Consider the following 23,933-nt stretch of genomic DNA (forward strand, 5'->3'; position numbering starts at 1 on the left):
GCCATTTTCATATTACATTCATATTCATATAACATCACACACCTGAACTGTATATACCATATTGAAGAGAAGAACTAGGGCTTTCAAATGATATAAATATATGTATGATTATTTAAGGCTAATCATCCTTTATCAATAAGATTTCACACAGCAATTTTTACAAAAATCTTCTCCGGCCACCATACTTCATCAGACAACTGCATTTTCAACCATTTTAGTTACAAGCTTGAGGGAAACTTAGAGTGTATGAAATATACATAATTTTGTGGGCAATGTAGAATTGCAGACAGATTAGAAATATAATCTATTGTTTAAAAGTTATGACCATTCTAGTGATTAGTGGGAAAACGGAATAAAGCAAACATTTAGAATGGTAAGATACATTTCACATGACCACTCCTCAAATACTCCTTTTGAGCACCTGTAATAATAAATTGAGATTGCATCTGAAATTGAAGGACACAAACACTGAAATATACATTTTATGTGTTCAATGAAACACACACTTTATTTAATTTGAACATTAGAATTACACACGAATTACACAGCAAAACATACAAAATCAAACTTTCGAACTATCTACAGTAAATACATTTTTAATAAAGAGTGCAGGAACAGAATATATATAAATTCATAAATACTCAACAACTGCAATACCTGTGGAGAGAAGAGAGGGAGAAAAGAGGGGAGGGAGAGGACAACACCAGTAAACACAGCCCAACCTAGGCCTCTTCGTGAAACTGGTCACACTCAGCTGAGTGCCAAGACTGAAAACAGTTCCTATCGCGAACCAAGCAAAGTCTTTTGCCATTACATTCCGGCGCGCAACAAGCTACTTTAGTTTTATTTTCAGTCCTACTTTTCCGATAGCATTGCCAACATCTCTTAGAGGACTCTTCAAATTTAGGGACATGGGCTGTGTGGAGTGATGACGAAGGAGGGACTACAGGCTTTAGTGTATGCAAAGGGAAACTTGCGTGAATATCGATACCTCCCAGCTGACGAGCCAGGTTTTCTCTGAAATCTATCTGGGTTAAGTTCACCGGTCTACGCTCATCCCCTGGTGCCGCATGAATGTGTTGCCATTCCTTAAAGAGTACCTATTATGGTTTTTCAAATATTACCTTTCATGTAGTGTGTTATATAGTTGTTTGTAACAAAGTCTGCAAAGTAAAAAAAGTCTGCAAAGTTATTGACACCCAAAAGAAAGAACCAATTCTGAACACCTGAAACGAGTCGTTAGTAATTCCAGACTTACTTCCTGTACTAAGCTACGTAAATCTATTGTATGAGACCTTTAAAACAAAATTAGGCACGTTTAAAAATCATAATAGGTGCACTTTAAACAATATGAAACTATTGACGACGGCAATGTCTATGAAGTGGGAAAAAAAAAAAAGAGTCTTCCACCACTTCTGAGTTTTTTTTGTAGGACGTCGTAAGATTTTATCATTTGGTCTGACCTATCAACACCGCCCATGTTTTTGTTATAATCGCTGATGACAGTGGGCTGGAGGGCTACTTCTTTTGTCCAGTCGCCATCATTTTTTACAAACCTAGTAATTTCAGTTGAGCCATTCGCATTTGAGAGGCGTGTAACTGCACGCGTGTCCTTCCACTGAATTACAAGTATATTCCCCTCAATCCTACACCACCTCGTATCCCCACTAGCTGTCATACAGTGTAATTTTTACGTAAATGTAAAAACAGTTTACGATTCACCCTGCATTTCCCACAGGCATTAGTTCCCATTTCTAACAACTTAACCATAAGAGCTGGGGATGTGTAAAAGTTGTCAAACCAAACATTGTGGCCCTGGTCTTTGAATGGCAAGTCAGTGACATGCCCATCATGACTACCTGTGTAAACATTAAAGTCGAGGGTATACCCCGAGCCTGATGTTGCAATTACCCATAATTTAAAACCCCACCAAGTAGGCTTGCCCTTCATGTATTGTTTAAATCCTGACCCGAGCTTTAGACTTGACCATATGTTCATCTATTGCGAGATTTTTGTTTTAGGTGGTCCATAAGATAATGCAACTTCCTAAGGCGATCCTGATTATCCTCTGTGGTAGGGTCTACAACATGTAGAGCTGCTAAAAGAGCCTTGTAGCGGTCATGCGACATAAATCCCCTCACCCACGAGCCCTGAAGTGACTTGGTTCCCCAGTGATGATGGGAATCAGGGAGAATTGAAAACCCCATGTAAATGAGCAACCCAAGAAATTTGTAAAATTCATCGGGGGTCACCTCCATCCAAGCTCCTTGGTAGCTGGAATATGATGGACAGTTTAGGACTAGCTCCCCCCCCCCGACGGTTTGTAAAGCTGCATATCTCAGCAACTACAGCCTGAGTAAAAAACAGCATGAAAAAGTCAATTTCTCACAACATCATATTGGAGGTTGACCGCACAGCCTGACGCCCGCTACCTAAGTCAATACCGAATGGACGGCTAGGCTTAAATGGGAGAGGTTTTGGTGCCTGTGAATCGATGTCAGAGTACGAGGGATAAGAAACAGAGTCAGGGAAGCATTTACACTTTCTAGCTGACTTGGGACTTGTGTGAGAACGGTTAGCCTTACCCAAAATAATTAGAGTAACAGTGTTAGTGTTACTGTGAGTATCAGTTATATGAGAAATGGAAACAAACAATACATACACATTCATACATACCCAGTTGATGGTCTTGGCTGGGGATCAGGTTCCATCTCATACTCCATCTCCTCGTGGTCCGGGTCTTCCTGCAGTACCTGGTCCAGCAGATCTTCCTTCTGTGTTCTCATGCCCTCAAAAGCAGGGAACCATAATCTTTCCATCTCTACAACAGAAAAAATAACACAATTGGTAGCCAGCAGTAATTGGTAAATCCATACACTAAAGTGTCACCAAAGGCTTGCAGACTAACCAGAATGTCCAACTGCAGACAGCCCTCTCACATTTTCCTTGTGAACAGGAAGCTACACACAATCTAAAATCATGTCTGTGTGATGGATTGGTAAGGCTATCTGCTAAATTATAGAAAGATATCCACCATTTTTTTTATTACATGGAAAATCAACAAGCTAGGTAACTTATCTAACTAGCAGGCCAGTTTCCAGGCAGGTCTGAACAGCGTCTGCTCTCTGCCTCAATACTTCAGGCGGATTTTTCACAAGCGACAAAATTGGCCAAAAAAGTTATTGGTATTTAGCTAAAAATTTACATAGTATTGCTAGCTAATGTTTATTTAGCAAGTTTCACAGAAATTTGCTTAAAAATAGAGGCTACCTGCCTGTCCGATGAACACCGACAGTTATGTCATTTTTTCCAGAAATAACTAGCGTTACTCCTACAAATAAATGCTTCGTAAGTAAAATGTTTTGACTTTCAATGGACAATATCACATGTTAAATAACTTGTCTTACCTCGAAAGATCACCTCAGTTTTCAATTTGAAGCAGTAAGTCCAACACTGGAGGTAATCTCCCGGGATATCCTCTCTGGCTCCGCCCAGGCAAATGGAGGATGACGATGATGACGATACATTTATTATTCACGCCCAGTAACCCCATAACAAATCATATGTGCTTTTAGCTTATATTGTCTTGAGTATCTGGCAGTTTTCAGAAATAAAATCGGTGATTGGACGGCAAAGATATTGAGACAGGAACCATGGGAATAATTGTTCCCAAATTTGAACGCTCCGGCTGGAAAGGGTTAATTTAATTTCATCATCAAAATGGTGTCTAATCAATAAATTCTTAAAACTTTTAACAAATGAAAATAGAACTTTTCAACATCATTGCATTTGTTTTTGTTTTTTTGCCAAACTTTTATTCAACAGCTGTCTTGCTTGTGATATTTTGATTAATTATTATTATTATTATTATTATTATTATTATTATTATAATGAATATTACATTTTACTGTTCAGTTTTAATATATTTTTATTCAATTTCTTCAATTTCAGGCATTAATTTTGAATTGTGCTTTTATTACGACCTGTGTTTTTTGCCAGAAGCTTCACTTTTCCGGATAAACAGTTCGCGGGCACAGTGTAATCAATGAAGACTTTTAAGGCATGTCTGAAATCTCATCCCTTTACACTGGCCTTTTAGTCTCTGACAAATAAAATGTAGGACAGTTTTGAAATATTTGTATTTTAGATTACTGGTGGTTTGTGTATATGGTCATTTTGAAATTTTGTTATGTTTAAAATGTTTTTACTGTGAAGCACTTTGGTCAACTCTGTTGTTTTAAATGCAATATAAATAAACCTGAGCTGAGATTAAAGTGCAGATGCTGTGATTTTAATTGTAAATATGTAGTCTACATGCAGGGTTGGTGAGTAACGGAATACATGTAACGGGATTACGTATTTAAAATACAAAATATAAGTAACTGTATTCCACTACAGTTACAATTTAAATCATTGGTAATTAGAATACAGTTACATTCAAAAAGTATTTAAAAGGATATAAATGATGCGATCCAAAGTGCATTTGAACAGCAGTGAAACACTTTCTTATGAAGTGTTACATTCATACGAGCAGACAGAGAAGTAAGTTTGAAGTGAGTTTGGAGCAGAAGAAACAGAAATAAACCTTGTGTAAATTGTCAGCTTTACACTAAGCTAAAATGTTATTTCTTGCCATTTTACATGCACGTTACCAGGCACGATCATATTTTTTTTATTAAGAAAATTCACGATGGATCATAATTTCTTTTTTTCCAGTAAGACCATTTGATATTAGGGCAAAAATCTTATTCTTGATTTTTGTATTGTTTTCCTGTAAAAATATTTTAAAATCATTAAAACAAGATCAATTTGATTTATCTTGTTTTAGAAACAACACTGCATAAGATATTTAGGTTTTTCAGAGAATATATTTTTAACATGTGTATTTTGTCTTACTGTACTGGCAGAGTTTTTATAGTCAAAACAAGTGAAAAAATCTACCAGTGCTGAAGAAGTAATCCAAAGTATTTAGAATACGTTACTGACCTTGAGTAATCTAACGGAATACGTTACAAATTACATTTTACAGCATGTATTCTGTAATCTGTAGTGGAATACATTTCAAAAGTAACCCTCTCAACCCTGTCTACACGTAATATGCACTTTACAGTGGGTTGGTGCTCTGCTCTGTCATCTCATACAGTGTGAATTATTCTCAATGTCTGGAGTTTCTAGTGGATGAGCGGTCGGATTTATTTAAAGTACGCAGCTCGTCCACAGTAAGATTGCAGCCTTCAGCGGTTTAATAAATCACAATAGGACGTTACAATTTTAATTTGATTAATTGTCCATTTCAGTGTACAAGGAGTAACAGAGCACACATTTAAAATAAGCATGTGAGCATTTTAAAGCTGTTGTGTGTCAGTCATACTGCGCGCTGGTACCGGATAGAGCCGGTGCTCGGTACTGCAGAAACACTAGTATTGTTACATCTTTTTTATTTTAGTATCGACTTGGTACCAAGATTGTTGGTCCAGATGGGCTGGTTTGGGTATTTCTGTAACTGCTGATCTCCTGAGATTTTCATGCACAACAGTATCTAGAGTTTACTCAGAATGGTGCCAAAAACAAAAAACATCCAGTGAGCGGCAGTTCTGTAGACAGAAACACCTTGTTGATGAGAGAGGTCAACAGAGAATGGCCAGACTGGTTCAAACATGCACCCTTATCCATCAGCAAATTGATATATCTCTCAAAATATATTTTTTAGCAACTTGCCGCATTAATATAGAATTCAACTAATAGTCATAGATTTTCGTATGTCCGCTATTTTGTAACCGCTTTTAACATGGTGCCAATCATATTTTAGTGCTGGAACCATCTGTTTAATAGCTCATCTAGACTAGTTTCATGTCATTGCTTGTTTTTTATATTTGCTTAGACACAATTTTTATAACAAAAGTGACCTCTCTTTACCTCGAGTAATCATTTTGCACCACCTACGCCTGATCCAGGAACAGTGGTTTAGTCCATTTTGGGGTTCCTTGCATGGGGTTGTAATCTTGCAGTGTTCAGTGCATTATCAACTTGTTGTAGCAAATCTCTACTCAACTCACACAGAAACAGAAAAGTGTAGTCTAACATTCCCTGCCTCCTGAGGAGTAATCCTACAGCAGGCATAATCCTTAATCTCACCCAGAGGTTGGAAGCTGCTGATTTGGAGCTGCTTACAGCTGCAGTAGAAACTCAGATTAGCCAGCTGAAGCAGCTTATCCCATTTTCTTCGGCCACTTCTCTTCAGTGTAAGTGCATGGACCAATGCTTCCTTTTAACAGTCTCTTTATTTGTCTGTCCCCACTGTTAGGCTCACCGGCATTACCCAGTAACATGGCGTACTTTGGGAGCTCTCAGGATGAGGAGGATCTGGATGATAAAGAGGAGATGGAGGAGGAGAAACCGCCCAGTGTGGTATCCACGTCATGCCAGTCTACACCCAAGAAGGGCAAACCAACTGGCAAGATCAATGGATTTGGTAAGAACGTGGGCACAACACAACATGAAAATGTTTCTGACCCTAGAGAGGCCTTCTGGGAATTGCGAAGTAATTACTTTTTCTGTTTAGAACTAAAAATTAAATACCCCTTGCTGCAGGCAGGTGTGTTGGACACATGATGCACAGAAAGAAGATTTCACTTTTCCGCAATACATATTAGATTTCTTGCAAAATATGGCAGTGTGCGTAATTTTATCTTCATGTGCCATGACTTTTTTACAAATGAAGATGAATTACGATGTAATGGTGCAAAATATTTTCCTAAAGCCCCATTATGTCACCATTAAAGGTTCACAAAAGTATGCTTTTTCAGTGGCCAGTGCCAATATCTATAGAGCAAGGTGGTTATACAGTACCGTGTAATAATAGCCATACAGTAGATATACAATTCAAATTAACATTTAAATTAACACATAAAATGTGTGCACTGAAGGCTTAACAGATGATGCCAAAATGCCAAATGTTGGCCGATTAATTAACCTGGCCAGTATGTTGGTCTACCTGCTGTAGCTGTGGAAAATGTGTATATGTGTATATATAACAAAGAGAGAGAAACTGCTTCCTGTGCAGAGAAGGGAAGCTGATGTTTGAGTGGGACGTGATGCTTCCGTCTCTCCACTTCAATTATCACTGTAGTGGGAGAGGCGGTAACAAGGTTTTTATGCATTCAGCTCACAGCTGTGCAGAGTAACGCGAGTGACACTTTGCTGCACACACACTCCGTACAAATGAGGGACAAACAAGAAATGTTGAAGACTCAGTTGATACTCTCAGCAGATACTCTGTGTGTGTTTAAAGAAGGGCAGTAAGATATTGTGAGAACATGTGTGTTAATGAAACATGTTGTATTAACAATTTGTGGTTAGAGGGGCCCGTGCAATTTAGCTACTGTGCTGTCAGTGTCGTTCAACTGCAATCAGAGGATTACGCTCGCGCGCGTGCACACATTAGAGTTAAATTATATATGTAGGTTTGCCGGTTCTATGGTTGTTCAGATCCCCAACATCTCTCTACTTATCTCTGAAGCTTTTAGACTTGAAAGGCTAAATCCTGATTTGCTTACCATCAGTCCTATATCAGGGCTCAACAATGAGAATTAAATATTAGAACATATATTGATATGTTTTATAAAAAATACAACATTTGTTTTTAATTTGTAATAACAGCTGAAATTGAAAATTTGAAAAAGCAGATACATACACAAGCGCGAGAACTTCACAGATCTTCTTCAATGTGTCTGATATCAACATGCAGCGAGACTGATGACAAGCACACACATATGAAGCTTAGGTTAATACATGAAATCCACTAAAATAACGGATAATTCTGCTCGAAGTGTTGCGTTTGTGCTTAGATTAAATTTTAGCTGCATCCCGTGCTTTCTTTGTATTTTCTGACTTTGTTGCACTTTAATATCATGCAGTAACACAGTAACATAGTTATTGATGTATGTGGTCATGAAATCAGAAACCTTTCCCTTCAAATCCAAACACAAACGGTCACAAGAGACTCGTTTAGTTACCAGGTGTAAAAATCTATGTCTTGCCTGACCAAATGTGATCGGATCACCTAAAGCCAAGCATACACTACAAGACTTGCAGTCGGCGCCCTGCGACTCAGTCTTGTTTTTCGTCGTGCTGGTGCAAACACTACACGACTGTAGTGTATCATCTACACGACCATTCGTCCCCGACTGAGACCATGTGTACACCTGGTATTAAGATGCGTTTTGGATGATCCGATCAGAAATGTACAAGCGAGACATCACCATTACACATGGTCATCTCTTTTGATCACTTCGGAGTTCGGATTTCAAGGAGAGAGTCTCTGATTTCATGAGGACATACATAAATTATTACATCTGTGTCCCTATTGTGCATGTCCATGCATTCGCTTTTTTATATTTTTCAGATTGTACGCTTATTTCCTTTTAAATCTGCACGTAACCAGTGAAATAACTGGCTATTACAGCTGCCTTTAGCGCCGTCCCGTTTCAAAAGGATCGCCCCAAAATGCATGTTAAAATTAAGATCATGAAATTCATTTACAAACAGTTTATTCTTCATAACATGTCAACAAGCATGAAATAACTGCTCTCGTCTGTTTTTGCGCGTATTGGCTCTTTTTGCAAAGAAAATATATAAACAGCTGATAATAATAAAAACAGCAGGTAGGGAGATGTAGCAGAGGTTTTATTTTATTATTTATTTTGTATCCTGCTACCCACCTTGCTCTCCTCTTTCAACAAACATGAAAGAACAGCTCGCGTGCTTTTTTTACACGCGTTTGTGCTAATTTGCAATGGAATCTGCTTCCTAATAGCTTGTCCTTCTCTTGCGCTCTCTCTATATTTTATTGGTTGTGGCTCTTTGTCATCTCTCGCTCATTGGGATGGAGCACACACCTGTCGACAAGACGTCTAGATATCAAGCTGCTTTGAAAACTGTCTTAGCACCTGGGACTAGTCTCCGCCCGTCTCTGGAGTGCACACACAACAAAGACCGTTCATCATGAGATCTGAGACTTAACATCAAAGGAGATGAGCTTGAGCCATGTAGCATACACTAGGCTTGAGATGCATCTTAATACCAGGTGTAAAAGGGGTCAATAGGTACTTTACGCTTTTTGAAGTAAGCAAATTGGTATTCAGCCCCAATCCCAACCTAATTATCAGCCCTAAACCTTAGCGTTTGTGCAAAAGAACAGACCCATGTTTAGAGCTCTAGATGTCCACTAAACTGTATTAGCATTCCTGTCAGTTCTGATACAAACACAGAGTGAGAGAGAAACATATGACACACTGTTTTACTACTCTTTGCAGGCAGATTGTAACTGTCTAGTCTATTTTTATTCACTGTTCTGCATAAATTAGCTCCATTTTATTTCCCAGCCGGCACTAAGTCACCTTTAATCAATCTTGATTGCTGCAGATTGCCCCATATTGAAGAAATTGTTCAGTCTTTAGATCTTGTGTATACTGTATATAGAGCTGCCTGACTGCCTGAACTGGTTGCCCAAAATGCACACGATCCTGGTATCAGGATACTCCACTATCCCACCTCTCGACCCCTCTGTCTATCCTCAGCCTATAGGAAGCCCCTTGTCTGAGGTGGCCCATATCAAACGTGACACTTTAAAATGGTCCACAGGAAAAGTTATAATCTCTCTCTCTCTATCCTTTCTCTCTGTCTGTCTGAGAGGGAGAGAAACCACAGTGCTCAGCTTTCATTAGCTGAACCTCGGTAACCCAGAGGCGTGTTTAGATTTCTAAATTAAACACCTTTATTGAGTTCAGCTGTCGGTAGCAGTTCTAAGTGTGCGTCTTACAGCGCGAAAGCCTGTCCGTTTCTCCCCTCACTCACACACTGGTGCCTGTTGATATTCAAACACAGTAAAAATAAAGTGCACAGTCGTAAATAATGAGATCACTTTGAATACGTGTTAATTCGAGCCATCCGGAGGGCTTGATAACAGATCGACTCTCAATCCGAAGACGCTGCTTTACAAGATCGTGGTTAAATTTTACAACAGTATCTGAAATGATTAAATGAGGTAAATGAGTAAATGCAAAGATAAATTACATTCCAGCTTTTATAGTTTAGACCACCAATACATTTAAAAAAAAAAAATGTATTTAAAAAAAAAAAAAACATTTAGAAAGTTTAACTACTGTTTCATTCCAATTTTGATTGATTTGAAATTCATTGTCTTCAGGTTTCTACATGTAACATTACTCTTAATAGATCCATTGTCAACTTAATATAAAGTAAATATTTTCCATAATATTTCAATAATTTCTTTTGGCTTTAGTATAATAACAGTTTAATAGGCAATCATCTAATTATTTATATAATGCTTACAATTTTGATCACACACTTTAAATAGGCCTTTATGCATGAAAATACATAGTAGCTTCCTTAATATTCTTAATATCTTTGAAACTTTAATGTATGTACTTTACCATCACCAGCACAGCAAACGAGCCAAATTGGCTGTGTTGGAACGTATAAGAAAAGAATATCATAAGATTTTCTTGGAAACATTCGCAAGCGAATCTTTTTGCCTAGCGCAAGGGGTTTTGGGCAATATCAGCCCAAAAAGCATGGACTGATGCACACTTCTGAAGCAAAATCCACCAGAAATAGTATACATTTGGACCCACTTTTATATTCCTTTATATTTAACTTTATATTAGGTGTCTGTAACTACTATGTACTTAAGCATTTGATGTACTTTAGCATTTACAATTTGATATTTACTATGTACCTGTGTGTTGTTGCATTGTACTTACATTTAAAGTACCTGCATTTAATTACATCTGTAGTTACACTGTTAACCTTAACCCCTAATCCTAAATCTAAACCTACCCTAACCCCTACCCCAACCCTTAACCCTACCCATACTCCTGAATTTTGCAGAACAACATGTAGTTACACAATAAGTACATTGTATTGTAAGTATTTTAATGTTAGTACATAGTAGTTAAAGACACCTAATATAAAGTGTGCATTCTGTGCACACTTTATATTAGGTGTCTTTAACTATTCTATCCATACATTCTATTTTCAATAGTGGTTTGGAACTCACTAATCCTGATATTGCATGCTATATAGGATGCACGGATAGTGTGCAAATTGGGAACACAATGCCATATTCAGAATTTAAATACTGGCCTAGCAATGTTTCCTTCAATTCATTGTCTTTAAAATAATAAAAAATAATGTTGTGCTTTTAATAACCCTGCATTGTATCCCCCCCCCCCAGTGTTGAATGGCCTTAAGGTACACAAGGAAAAAGAGCTTGCAACCAGATCCAGAGGCAGAGAGTCATCTGTGGGCAGAGATCGTAGAGAGAAGTGTGACGTGTCGGGTGAAATCTCCCATAAGCACACGGCGGCCACGGCCAAGAGCCACAACACCAATGGCCACAACTACAGAAGGGCCGCAGAGGAACTCCGCAAGCAGGTATGATCCTCATCCTTCTTTCCATCCCCTTGTTATAGGCAGCATCCAGTGTATATTATGCAGTAAGCAGAACGCTGGTATACAATTCCAAACACAGCCCATAAGCACCCCCTAGAGGAAGGGTTTATGGGTCTGTTTAGGCACTTTGCTCACTGGCAAGTTAACAGTGGGATCCCTTGGAAAGGGAACATCAAACTCCACCATGGCTCATGTGCCTCTAAACTGATTAAGTGAACAATGAACCTCATAGAGTGGGTAAAAAAAGACTAGACAAATTACTTCAACACATCAGCCTCTGTTGTTTCTCTTTCTCTCCATCTTTCTCACTGACACATTAACAAATCAGCATTAAACTGTGGTTGCCGTGGGTTTTAAAGGGATAGTTCACCCAAAAATAAAATTCTGTCATTATTTATTTACCTTCATGTCATTCCAAACCCAAAAGACTCTTTCTTCAGTGGAAAACAAAAGGAGATTTTTAACAGAATGTCAGAGCTTTTCTTTTCCATATATTGTAATTGACCCAATTCAGTGGGATACAAGCCTGTTATCATACTGACACACACATAAATGCATTGCCACCCCAGCATATAACAGTACATCTGCTATAGTTAAAACAATAAACAGCACTGAGAGATGTTGTCATCCAGTATACTGTAAGAATCTGTCAGACACCTTTTGACCATTCTATCTCTCCCTCTGTCTCTTTAAAAGCCAATTTGCTGAAGGGTATTCATGTTCTGAAGAGCTATGATGTGAGCATGACCCGATGCACATGACCTGAATGTTCATCACGCTGCTTTCTGCTGTTTCAGGATGCTGAGAGAGAGAGAGAGAGAGAGAGAGAGAGAGAGAGTTTTCGCAATAGATTACTGTTTGTGCATGGACAAACATTTAGTTTTTATGTGTGGGCCATTTTAGCAATTACAAGCCGTGTGTTTGAATGCAAAGATACAGACATGATTCTCAAAATTTTTTATATTCATATTTGTACATACACCAATCAGCCACAACATTATAACCACCTGCCTAATATTGTGTAGGCCCCCCTCGTGCTGCCAAAACAGCGCCAACCCGCATCTCAAAATAGCATTCTGAGATTATATTCTTCTCACCACAATTGTACAGAGTGGTTATCTGAGTTACCGTAGACTCTGTCAGTTCGAACCAGTCCGGACATTCTCTGTTGACCTCTCTCATCAACAAGGCATTTCAGTCCACAGAACTGCCGCTCACTGGATGTTTTTTGTTTCTGGCACCATTCGGAGTAAATTCTAGAGACTGTTGTGTGTGAAAATCCCAGGAGATCAGCAGTTACAGAAATACTCAAACCAGCCCGTCTGGCACCAACAATCATAAAAACCTGATCCGTGAATAGGAGAGTTCTCATGCTACACATACCAGCTGCAGGATCTGGTTTAACAGCATTATTATTGAATCACTTTGTGATTGTGATAATTGTTTTCCCAAATTGTTTGCCAAGTTTGTTCATTTTCATTGCTCCAGTGACAGTTATTAATGAGTCTATTAGATATATACATTTTAATGTCTAAAAGATTTAAATGTTTTCTTTCTCTTTTGCTGTTATTCACTGGTTGTTTACAAAGTTTTACAAAGATACATTTTATATTTTATTTTATTTTAATAATACTATTATTACTACTAATACTATTTTGTTTGATAATACTTCTTGTTTACTCCAATCGTAGTATAGTTGTTTATCTATTTTGCAGTATGGTACTTAGGTTCAGCGAGGTCTACACTGTGCAAATTAGGCCAAGATTTTGACATCTGGGACAAATTTCAGGAATCGTAAAATATTTCTCTTGTCATAGGGCAAAATCTGCAGTCATTGATAGCGTAGTATTACATGTTCACCGACAACTGATGCGATGAATCTGAAAGTTCTGGCAGTGTTAGAAATTTTGCATCGCAGTCGTGCAGTGTGACTGCTCCTGTAGCGGCCAGAAAACACCTAGTCACGCTGACAATTGGGACCAGAGTCTTAGACTGTACAACGCACATTGTAGCTATCATACACTCAAAAAAATCATTACCCTTAATTGAATTGTAGAAGATTTTTGCAAGAAATTTTATGTCTTTCAGATAAAGTCAGTTTCAACGAGCCAACATAATTTAGTTGGATTAGGTCAAATTAATGTATTATACAGTTTTAAATCAACTTAATTAGGTTCGTCAAATTCAGTTTACCAAGGTTTATTTAATAAATTTGCTTATGTTTGTCCAACTTAATTGATTTTGTTAATCATTAGTAAATGCCAGGTGAACAATGGAAGGACAGTGAAACTGTTGCACTGTCCATTTATTAGCAACTATTAAATTAGAGCTAAGCAACACTTGAATCAAGTATCACTTGAAAGTGAACATCCATCCTCAACCTATGCATAAGCAACAATCTTCATTACAGTGGTAACCCCAAAAACTCCAGCGTAGCAGACACATTTTTTGAATACCAATATAACACAACTTTAAACATTAACAAATCACCTCCTGTTCTCATCTTGCTCAAAAATGCATAAAATAACACTTACTTTCAACATTTGTTCTCCCCATCCAGTCCCAAGCAAAGCATGCTGTGAAATGGAAATCCCCTGCCCAGTTTCATAAATGCTACATTAACCCCACAAAAAGTATTCATGTTGTCCCAACTCAAATGTGTTAAGTAAACTTCCATTTTACCTGCAGTGCTGCAGGTGTTCTCATTTAAATCTTCCTGCCAAGCTGCAGCTGGCTTATAGCAACACATGATGCCATCTCCACTCCACTTCAGAGAGCTGGCAATGCCTTATGTATGTTTGTGTGTGTTCTCTTGTTTTATTTCCTGCCTCAAGAGCCAGTGTGAGAGTTTAGTCGGATGTATATGGCTAGCCGGCCTTTAACTATTCCATATTTCCATCCTCTTTCTCCATTTCCAACCTTATTTCCTCTGGGGTTGCCTGCTGGGCACAGGCCAGTGACCTGCATTCTCTCTCTGCCTACTCAATCTCTCTCTCTGTGTCTGTTTCTCTCTCACGCCTTTTCAGGCAGTCTAAATAATAGCTAGCAGCGTGCGGCAGGGCTCACATGCACCCTCAGGCAGTGTTATGAAATCACGGAGCCCTCTAGTGGCTCTCATTATAAGCAGATCCGGATGCATTATTTCTGCTGCGCAGTCGGCACACAACCTCTACTCAGCACACTGCATGCTCATTATCATTTCAATCACATTCTGCACACTCAGAGCTACGCAAATGGGGCGGGGCATGCCGTACACCACTGACGTTGTTTCAAAAGAGAGCGGGGGCTGCAAAGACACGGCCACAGCTGACATCATGCTACATTTGCTTACTCTACCTGCAGAGCACATCCATCATGTCTGCCTCTGGGGCTGGAGTCTGTCTCTTTCTTTTAAATTCTCCTCCTCTCTCCCCTGCTGTTTTTCCACTGCAGACAAGGGGAAACAATTGATGGAGGTCACATTTCACTCCCCCTTATCTTTTAATAACCTCTCTTTGTTGTTTGGCCACACCTGATTAGAATACAATACAGCCAGCGTCTCACTTCAAAGACTCTCAGCAGTCTCCTTGTTTGTCTGATAGCAGACCTCTGGCCCAAAGTTCACCACATTCTGGACGCAGTTCTCTTAACAATGTCTCACATTGAGAGCATCCGGAGACTTTCAAAGAAAGGGAGGGAAAAAGAGGGATAGGGAGGGGTCATGTAAGATTGTGTAACACAACATCTGAAGGCCTATACACATAGAGCATGAATTTATGGCAAGACAAATATTAAACAATCAAAACAATGCATTCAAATGGACCCCTTTATATCAGGTGTGAAAATTTTTTGTTTCTCTGTGAAGGTCTGTGGTTTTTTCTTTGTTCGTGAAGAAGACACTTACCATAAGTTTACATAACCTTTGCAGAATCTGTAAGATGTTTATATATATATATATATATATAAGTCAGAAGTTTACATACACTTAGATTGAAGTCATAAATTGTATTTATTTTTTTCTCCCAATTTGGCATGCCCAATTCCCAATGTGCTTTTAAGTACCCGTGGTCGTGTAGTGATTCGCCTCAGTCCGGGTGGTGGAGGACGAATCTTAGTTGCCTCCGCGTCTGAGACTGTCAACCCACGCATCTTATCACATGGCTTGTTGAGCGCGTTGCCACGGAGACATAGCGCATGTGGAGGCTTCACGCCATCCACCGCGGCATCCACGCTCAACTCACCACGCGCCCCATCAAGAACAAACCACATTATAGCGACCACGAGGAGGTTACCCCTTGTGACTCTACCCTCCCTAGCTACTGGGCCAATTTGGTTGCTTAGGGGACCTGGCTGGAGTCACTCAGCACGCCCTGGGGTTCGAACTAGTGAACTCCATTTGTGGTAGGCAGCCAAGTTAACTGTGCCTTTAAGCAGCTTTGAAAATTCCAGAAAATGATGTCAAGCCTTTAGACAATTAGCCAATTAGCTTCTGATAGGAGGTGTACTGAATTGGAGGTGTACCTGTGGATGTATTTTAAGGCCTACCTTCAAACTCAGTGCCTCTTTGTTTGTCATCATGGGACAATCAATATAAATCAGTCAAGACCTCAGAAAAAAAATATTTGTGGACATCCACAAGTCTGGTTCATCCTTGGGAGCGATTTCCAAAAGCCTGAAGGTACCACATTCATCTGTACAAACAGTAGTACGCAAGTATAAACACCATGGGACCACGCAGCCATCATACCACTCAGGAAGGAGATACATTCTGTCTCCTAGAGATGAAGGTAGTTTGGTGCAAAAAGTGCAAATCAATCACAGAACAACAGCAAAGGACCTTGCAATGATGCTGGAGGAAACAGGAAGACAAGTACTTATATCCACAGTAAAATGAGTCCTATATCGACATAACATGAAAGGCTGCTCAGCAAGGAAGAAGCCACTGCTCCTAAAACCACCATAAAAAAGCCAGACTACAGTTTGCAAGTGCACATGGGGACAAATATCTTAATTTTTGGAGAAATGTCCTCTGGTCTGATGAAACAAAATGGCCATAATGACCATTGTTATTTTTGGAGGAAAAAGGGTGAGACTTGCAAGCTGAAGAACACAAATGTTGTGGGGGTGCTTTGCTGCACTTCAAAAAATAGATGGCATCATGAGAAAGGATATAACATTATGTGGATATATTGAAGCAACATCTCAAGACATCAGCCAGGAAATTAAAGCTCGGTCACAAATGGGTCTTCCAAATGTACAGTGACCGCAAGCATACCACCAAAGTTGTGGCAAAATGGCTTAAGGACAACAAAGTCGAGGTATTGGAGTGGCCATCACAAAGCCCTGACCTCAATCCGATTGTAAATTTGTGAGCAGAGCTGAAAAAGCATGTGCGAGCAAGGAGGCCTACAAACCTGACTCCATTACACCAGTTCTGTCTGGAGGAATGGACCAAAATTCCAGCAACTTATTGTGAGAAGCGTGTGGAAGGCTACCCAAAACATTTGACCCAAGTTAAACAATTGAAAGGCAATGCTACCAAATACTAGCAAAGTGTATGTACATTTCTTACCCACTGGGAATGTGATGAAATAAATAAATGCTGAAATAAATCACTATTATCCTGACATTTCACATTCTTAAAATAAAGTAGTGATCCTAACTGACCTAAGACAGGGAATGTTTTCTACGATTAAATGTCAGGAATTGTGAAAAACTGAGTTTAAATGTATTTGGCTATGGTTTATGTAAACTTCTGACTTCAACTGTGTATATATATATATACACACACACACACACACACACACACACACTGGCGGCCAAAATTTTGGAATAATGTACAGATTTTGCTGTTTCGAAAGGAAATTGGTACTTTAATTCACTAAAGTGTCGTTCAACTGATCCCAAAGTATTGTCAGGCCATTACTGATGTAAAAAAACTGCACCTTCACTATTTGAAAAAAAGTAATTTTTAATCAAAACTAGACAGGCCCCATCCAACAGCCATCACTCCAACACCTTATCCTTGAGTAATCATGCTAAATATCAGGACTCATCCTTATCGTCCAGTGAGGTTTCTCAGATGTCAGGAAGTACATAGTGTTTATTTAAACTGGAGTTGTAGTCTTCACCCATTAAACCCCCCTTCCGGCTGCATCGTCTTTTCTTGGCTCTGTGAGAACACACAAATAGGAAATCCAATCCTCTCAGCTGCGCCAAAAAACTGAGCCAAAGAAAACAATGTGAGGAGAGAAGTCGAGGCTGACTATGTTTGTAGCCTGGCATAATCTAATTCCCATGGCGGCTGTTAAACAATGAGAGGCGGGGCGTTACCCAAGCTGCATCTGCTTGGCTGTTAAGTATATCAGGGGCCTCTGATCAGCTGAAAGCACAATGTCTTTTATTTAGGGCATTAAAGGCAAATTTTAAGAACTTCAGTGTATTTCGGTGTATAAAACCAACTATGACTTGGTGCTTGAATGGAATTTTATGATTAAACTCTACTTCTAAGGATTTCTTTGCAGCTGTTGGTACTCAAATAAATTTTTTTTCCTTCTTTCTTCTCTCTCTCTCTCTAGTATACTTCTCCTCCATTTTCCTCTGCTGTTTTCTTTGGTTTTGGGTTTTTGGAGCTCTGTTGTGGTCTCTATTATTGTGTGAGCCGAGACATGCACTCTGACTGTCTAAGGATGCAAATAGATTTTAGGAGCATATTGAAACTCTGTTGACATTCTTTGCTGTAAGGATTTCTCAGCCTGTGGATGAGAGGTTTTGAGAGGTCTTGGGTCGGTTTCAAACATTCAGTGTCTGCAGCATGTGAGCGATGCATATTTATTAAGGCGTTCATGTTGACGAGTTACAGCATTGACACTGCCTTCGAGAGCAGCATGGTACTGCATCCCAGAAGTGGTGCTGAAAGTAGAGTTTCGCCACTGAGCCAATTTTTGCCACGCGGCACATGCTAAAATCAGAAGAAAATGCATTGAAAATGCACTATAAACCTATTTATAAACATGATGTTTTGCAATATGGGTTTATGATAAAATAATGGAGCAAAGTACCCACCCATTGTATGAAAAAAGATTCATGTTGAGCTTGATGAAAGTTCGATATGCAGTAACTGACACACAAACACTCTTTCTATTGAGTTAATCGGACTAAATTCAGACAACTTATTCCCCTACTTATGTAAATTACATTTCATGATGCTAAAATTTTTAATAATTCTCAGTGGCTCACTCCCAATAACCATTTTATAATTTATGGCCAAAATTAAAAGTTATGGCTTTTGTAGTAACCCAGCAATCACTTTACTTCCTGTATAGAGCTGTAGCTCTGTTACACAGCAATAGCACTATCAGTTTTTTTTTTTTTGCATTGACCAATATTCAAAAACTGGCAGTAACAATCTGAAGATAACCATCTTCCTTTGTTCTTCTTCAGGTCTCAAAAGTAAATGGACTCACTCGGGCATCATCAGTCGGCACAAACGTTGCCAAAAAGTCAAAAGACTTCCGTCTGCCGTCCAAAACTGTGAAGTACAATGCTACCTTGACCAAGGGCAACGTCACTTACACCAAAGCAAAACGAGAACTGGTGAAGAAAGCCAAACTCAACCACAGCAAGCACGCTGCCTCACCTGGCCTGCGTGCTTACACCAACAACTTAAATAACCATCATCACTCTCATCATCCAACCAGCAATGGCCATGGCCGGCCCCAGCTCTCTCACTCAGGAAAAGCCCAAAGTATCAATGCAAAAACCCGCAAACAGGTGCTATTATCCAACGGGGTGCATAAGATGACCAACAGGGGTGCCACTACCCGGCTTAATGGCAGGCTCAATGGACGCCACAGTACCTGGGAAGAGGAGGATGTTGGCCGACAATTGCGACAAGGACTACGGAACTCCAAACGCAGAAGCGATGCGGCTCTTATGGTCCTAGTTGCTGGAACTGAAAGTGACCAGGCTAAAATCAAGCCGCCTCTTACTGATGCTAAGAAAGCAAAATTACAGACTAGCCCTCTTGAAACCCGTAGCAAGAGGGCCCTGAGTCAGTTCAAGGCCCCCAATAGCGTCACAATTGCACACAGTATCACTGAAACAGCAGCCTCCCCCATGCAGAAAACGGGTCCTGCCCCTCCTCCTTCTCCCCCTGCTGCTCCAGGCTCCCCAGCCATGCCCCAAAACCCCGCAACCCCCGAGCCGGCACGACAGCGACCCAAACGTGCCTCTGCTGGCAAGCTGATGTTCATCAGGCAAGCACAGCAGAGGGTCCAATCGAACTCCACCCTCAACCAGACAACATCCACTACCTCAGCCAGCAAGTCCTTCAAACCAGCAGAGCCCATGTCCACACCCCAACCACGGCTGGACAGAGAGAGGGAGCGAGAACGGGAGAGGAGCAGAGCAGGGTGGGCAGCCCTGGGGGAGGTGCCTGTTTTCAAGCCCAGCTCCAGGGAGTTCCAGGACCCTTTGGTGTACCTTGACTCTGTTCGGGAACGGGCCGAGGCGTGTGGACTGTGCAGAGTTCTGCCACCTCCTGACTGGAGGCCAGAGTGCAAATTGAATGACGAAATGCGCTTTGTGACGCAGGTTCAGCGTATTCACAAACTGGGTCGGCGCTGGGGCCCCAATGTTCAGAAACTGGCCTGTATTAAGAAGCACCTCAAATCTCAGGGCATCTCAATGGATGAGCATCCTCTAATAGGTGAGTCCTCTTAAAACCCAATATAACAGCTGTTTTTAGTCGCAAACCAGCCTGGGTGTAACCCACATAACATGTAGTACAACAATTACAACAGTTAAATATGTATTTTAATCCCAAATCCTTTTTGCCTCAAAACCAATTTGTGTAGTGCATGTGAAAGGCCAGAAACATATGCAAGTCTGCAAACAGACGCGAATGCTGGCATATGCATTGCAAGCTTTTGATCCTGTTGAACATGCTTAATGTGAACCCTTGCATTGCTCTGGCAGTAACAAGCCTCAGAACTCAAGAGGTCAATAGAGTTACCTTCAAATGTCTGCGCCATTAAACTAGATGTGTTATCATCCTAGTAGCTAGCTATAAATTATAAACTTTGACTTTTTCATCAAACTGTTGCTCTGCCATGACAGTGGTTGACCTGAAAGAGCAAACAGGCAGTTTATGCTAATGTCCAGTATAGTGCCCCGTGTGGCACTGCTTTGCAGCATTTGCAGCATTTGCTTGCGTTGCATTATGAATTGCGGTTTGACACATTTCGGAATGCAGTGACATAAAATTGAGCTTGCATAGCTAGAAGCATCTACGCTCATGTTCTTGCATAGAGTAATTTTGCACTTAAATAACTGAATTTCATTATACCAATTGTAAAGGGGTTGGGGAGAATTCATGCAAAAACCAACTCATGAACAGCCTCATAATCCAATCAGGGCAGTTCACAAATGCCAAGTGCCACACATTAAGATACAGGTTGATTGTCTACAGAAGTTGGGAAACAGTCTTTGACCAATTGTCCATCTCTACGGATTTTCCCCAACACTGTAATAGGTTTATGATGTTCTAAAGCAGCCCAAAGCCAGAATTCTGTGTGTCGTTTGAGAATCCAGTCAGGATGTAGGGTTGAAATAAATGTTTACTGAGCCTGTTAGAATGCCGCTGGTATGCTGCAATAATTCCTACGAGAGTTTTAAACTCCTGGTCATTGACCTTTGTTTGTGCTCACTTTCACTCAGTTCCGCAACTCTCGCACTTTCTGCCGCTATGTTTCAATAGACAAATAAAAATGCCACACCATTTTTCTACTCCCATATTTAAGAGAATTAATGAGCTGTGAAATGTAATGAATTTCAATTCTGGAGCTGTCAATACTTGTTCGGCGGCAGATGGTGCAGCTCTTCGCTGTTACAGTGGTTTGTTTGCAACCGACAAATAAATGATACATTTACCAATAAATCTAAAGTGTGTAATTTCTTTGTTTGTACAATACTTTCTGCTATCACAGCTTAATATGCAGAGACAACTATAAGTAAGTCGTTCCTAGATTCATTCCCCCCAAAAATGTAAATACTGTGCTCTGTTTGTTTGAGCATCCCGACCTACATAGCAACATTGGTGCACTCAGTGAAATGAGTTTTTGGTGGGATGGTTGTTTTTTCAGCTGATAGCAGGTGGGGTAGTGTTTGAGAAATCTATTTGGTGACAGAAATTACTCACTTTTTCTCTCACTTTTGCCCTTCCAGGTGGCTGTGAAGTAGACCTGGCTCGTTTTTCCGAGCTGGTCTGCGACATGGGTGGAATGCAGCAGGTGATGGACCTGAAAAAATGGAGCCGTCTGGCCGACCTGCTTCGCATTCCCAAATCAGCACAGGACCGTCTGGCCAAGCTCCAGGAGGCCTACCTGCAGTACCTGCTTTCATATGACATGCTTTCTCCTGAGGAGCACCGGCGACTGGAGCAGGAGGTGATGGCAGAAAAGGAGGCACTGGAACGCAAGCGAGGACCCATGGAGGGCCACTCGGATAGCGGCCAACGGGCCCTGGCTCTGCCCCGCTTTGAGCCCAAGAACGGGTTCACCAGCCTCAACCACCGCAACGGCTTCTGTAACCACGGCAAAGAGCCAGACACCCAGTGGCAGGCCGGTCGCCGCAGACTGTTTGCTCAGGAAAAAAAAGGTGGAAATATGGATGTTGAAAAGGCAGAGGAGGCGGCGGAAGATGAAGGTGTTATCAGTGACCAGCACAAATGTATATACAAGGTGAGGGACTTGGATGAATGATGCACTTACTGCTTTGGTAACTGCAGTTGTTTAAGCAATATTACATAAGGAGGTATTAATGTGGCCCTTACTAGTTGCGACCATGGATGCGACAAGTGATAGGACAGTGACAGACAGAGCATCAAGCTTTGCATAACACACTTTCAAAACTATGCTTCAACACCATACCACTCACATATTCTAGTGGTTATTTTAAATTATAACTGCTCATACTAAACATCACAACTCTAGGAACGCTGCTTGGCCAATCAGATTAGAACTAACTGTTGTATAAAGAGCTTATAATCAAGCATACTTTATTGTGTTCTCTTTATGAGCAGCAGTATTGTGTGTCAAACTTGTTTCAACTTTATTCACTCAGTAAGGCTGGCAGATGTGCCATTTCCTCAGGTAATGAAGTGTTTACAGAGAGCAGAGAGGGCTTAACACAGCTGCCAAAAAACGTGCCAGAATATCAAGCGTGTTGACTGTGTTCTGCTTTACACTGAGCATAGAGCTACACAGCTAGGCAAGAAAGAAGGAAAGCTTCATCGTAATATGTTTTGGCTTTAATGTTGGCTGTACAGTAGCTAATGGATGTGTCTTTATGCTGTGTTCTGCATCACAGAGCTCTGTATTTTCTTTTGACTTGCAAAGCTGCCAGTATGAGCATCTTTTTTGTTCCTGAGATGCAAAACCCTGTATTTCTGTTCCAAAACCTAGTGAGCAGCCAACTTGAGGAATATTTTTAGGCGTGCCCCAATGCGAATAATGTTCTAAACAGTAGACTTCAAAATGTGGCACTATAAGACACCTCATTTTGGCCAAAATGTCAGGCAGCATTGCATGTATCCTTTATGGATAAATCAATCCCATTGTGAATTTATTGAAAATTCGACAGTTTTAATATTTTTTTTAATGTAAATATAGCCAAACCATATTTGAAACAGGAAAAAGTTATTGATAGAAAGTGCTCTATTTCACCCCAAGTGCTGAGTGTGTGTTATGTATTTATTATGCTTACTAGAGTATCAAGTTGTTAGCTTAGCAACATGCTAACATCAGAGACCATTGGAATCAACTGTGAGCATTAGTCGAGGCACCATTTCGGTTAGGATGATGCCTGTGTAGCCAGCGAGGCAGCTCATTCAAATTCGGTGCTGAACTTTTGTGGCTCTTGTCTTTTAAGAGAAGGAAAAAAGGTAAAGAGTGAGCTGTGAATGTGGGTGGTCGTGTATACTGTAGGTAATAAAGGCTGTTGTGTGAAAGGTCTCTTTCCCAGGCCCTGGACTCCTAGTGTACTTGAGGCTGAGCTCTTTGCTATAGTCTATGTAAGGTGACTCTGTCTACCTCAGCAGCCCTATAAAAATACCCCACTGCCTCTTATAGAGCCGTCTGTCTGTGTGCATCTTAGTCTGAGGAAACACTCTGCAGGGTTGTATGGAGAAAGTAGGCCTCTTCACAGAGTGGTGTCTGAGTGGTCACGTCTCACCACCACAGTACCTGGCTCTTGTCTTTTAACTCTATAGTAATCTGTGCTGCCTTATGGAGATATATATGTGCCAAACATCTGCGGGTGCAAAATTGTATTTTGAGCGTGCAAAATATTTTGAGCACACAAAAATGATCTGTGCACGCAAGATGATATTTTGAGCGTATAAGATGATATTTTGAGAGCACAAAATTTTTTTTTTTTTGCATGTGCAAGATCTCATTCATTCTCTCTCCTCATATGCC

General features: G+C 40.3%; 1 protein-coding gene across 2 annotated transcripts in view; it reads left to right on the forward strand.

Moving 5' to 3' along the window:
* Nucleotides 1-23,933, forward strand: part of LOC127425576 (protein Jumonji-like) — a 166,161-nt gene that overhangs the window by 131,469 nt on the left and 10,759 nt on the right. For both annotated transcript variants that reach the window (XM_051671709.1, XM_051671710.1), the window contains 4 exons: nucleotides 6,305-6,472; nucleotides 11,258-11,457; nucleotides 18,898-20,164; nucleotides 21,682-22,196. In XM_051671709.1, the coding sequence (XP_051527669.1) occupies nucleotides 6,305-6,472; nucleotides 11,258-11,457; nucleotides 18,898-20,164; nucleotides 21,682-22,196 (2,150 nt within the window). The remainder of the gene's footprint in view (nucleotides 1-6,304; nucleotides 6,473-11,257; nucleotides 11,458-18,897; nucleotides 20,165-21,681; nucleotides 22,197-23,933) is intronic.

Source organism: Myxocyprinus asiaticus, chromosome 34, assembly GCF_019703515.2.
Source record: "Myxocyprinus asiaticus isolate MX2 ecotype Aquarium Trade chromosome 34, UBuf_Myxa_2, whole genome shotgun sequence".
In the NCBI taxonomy this organism is placed as follows: Eukaryota; Metazoa; Chordata; class Actinopteri; order Cypriniformes; family Catostomidae; genus Myxocyprinus; species Myxocyprinus asiaticus.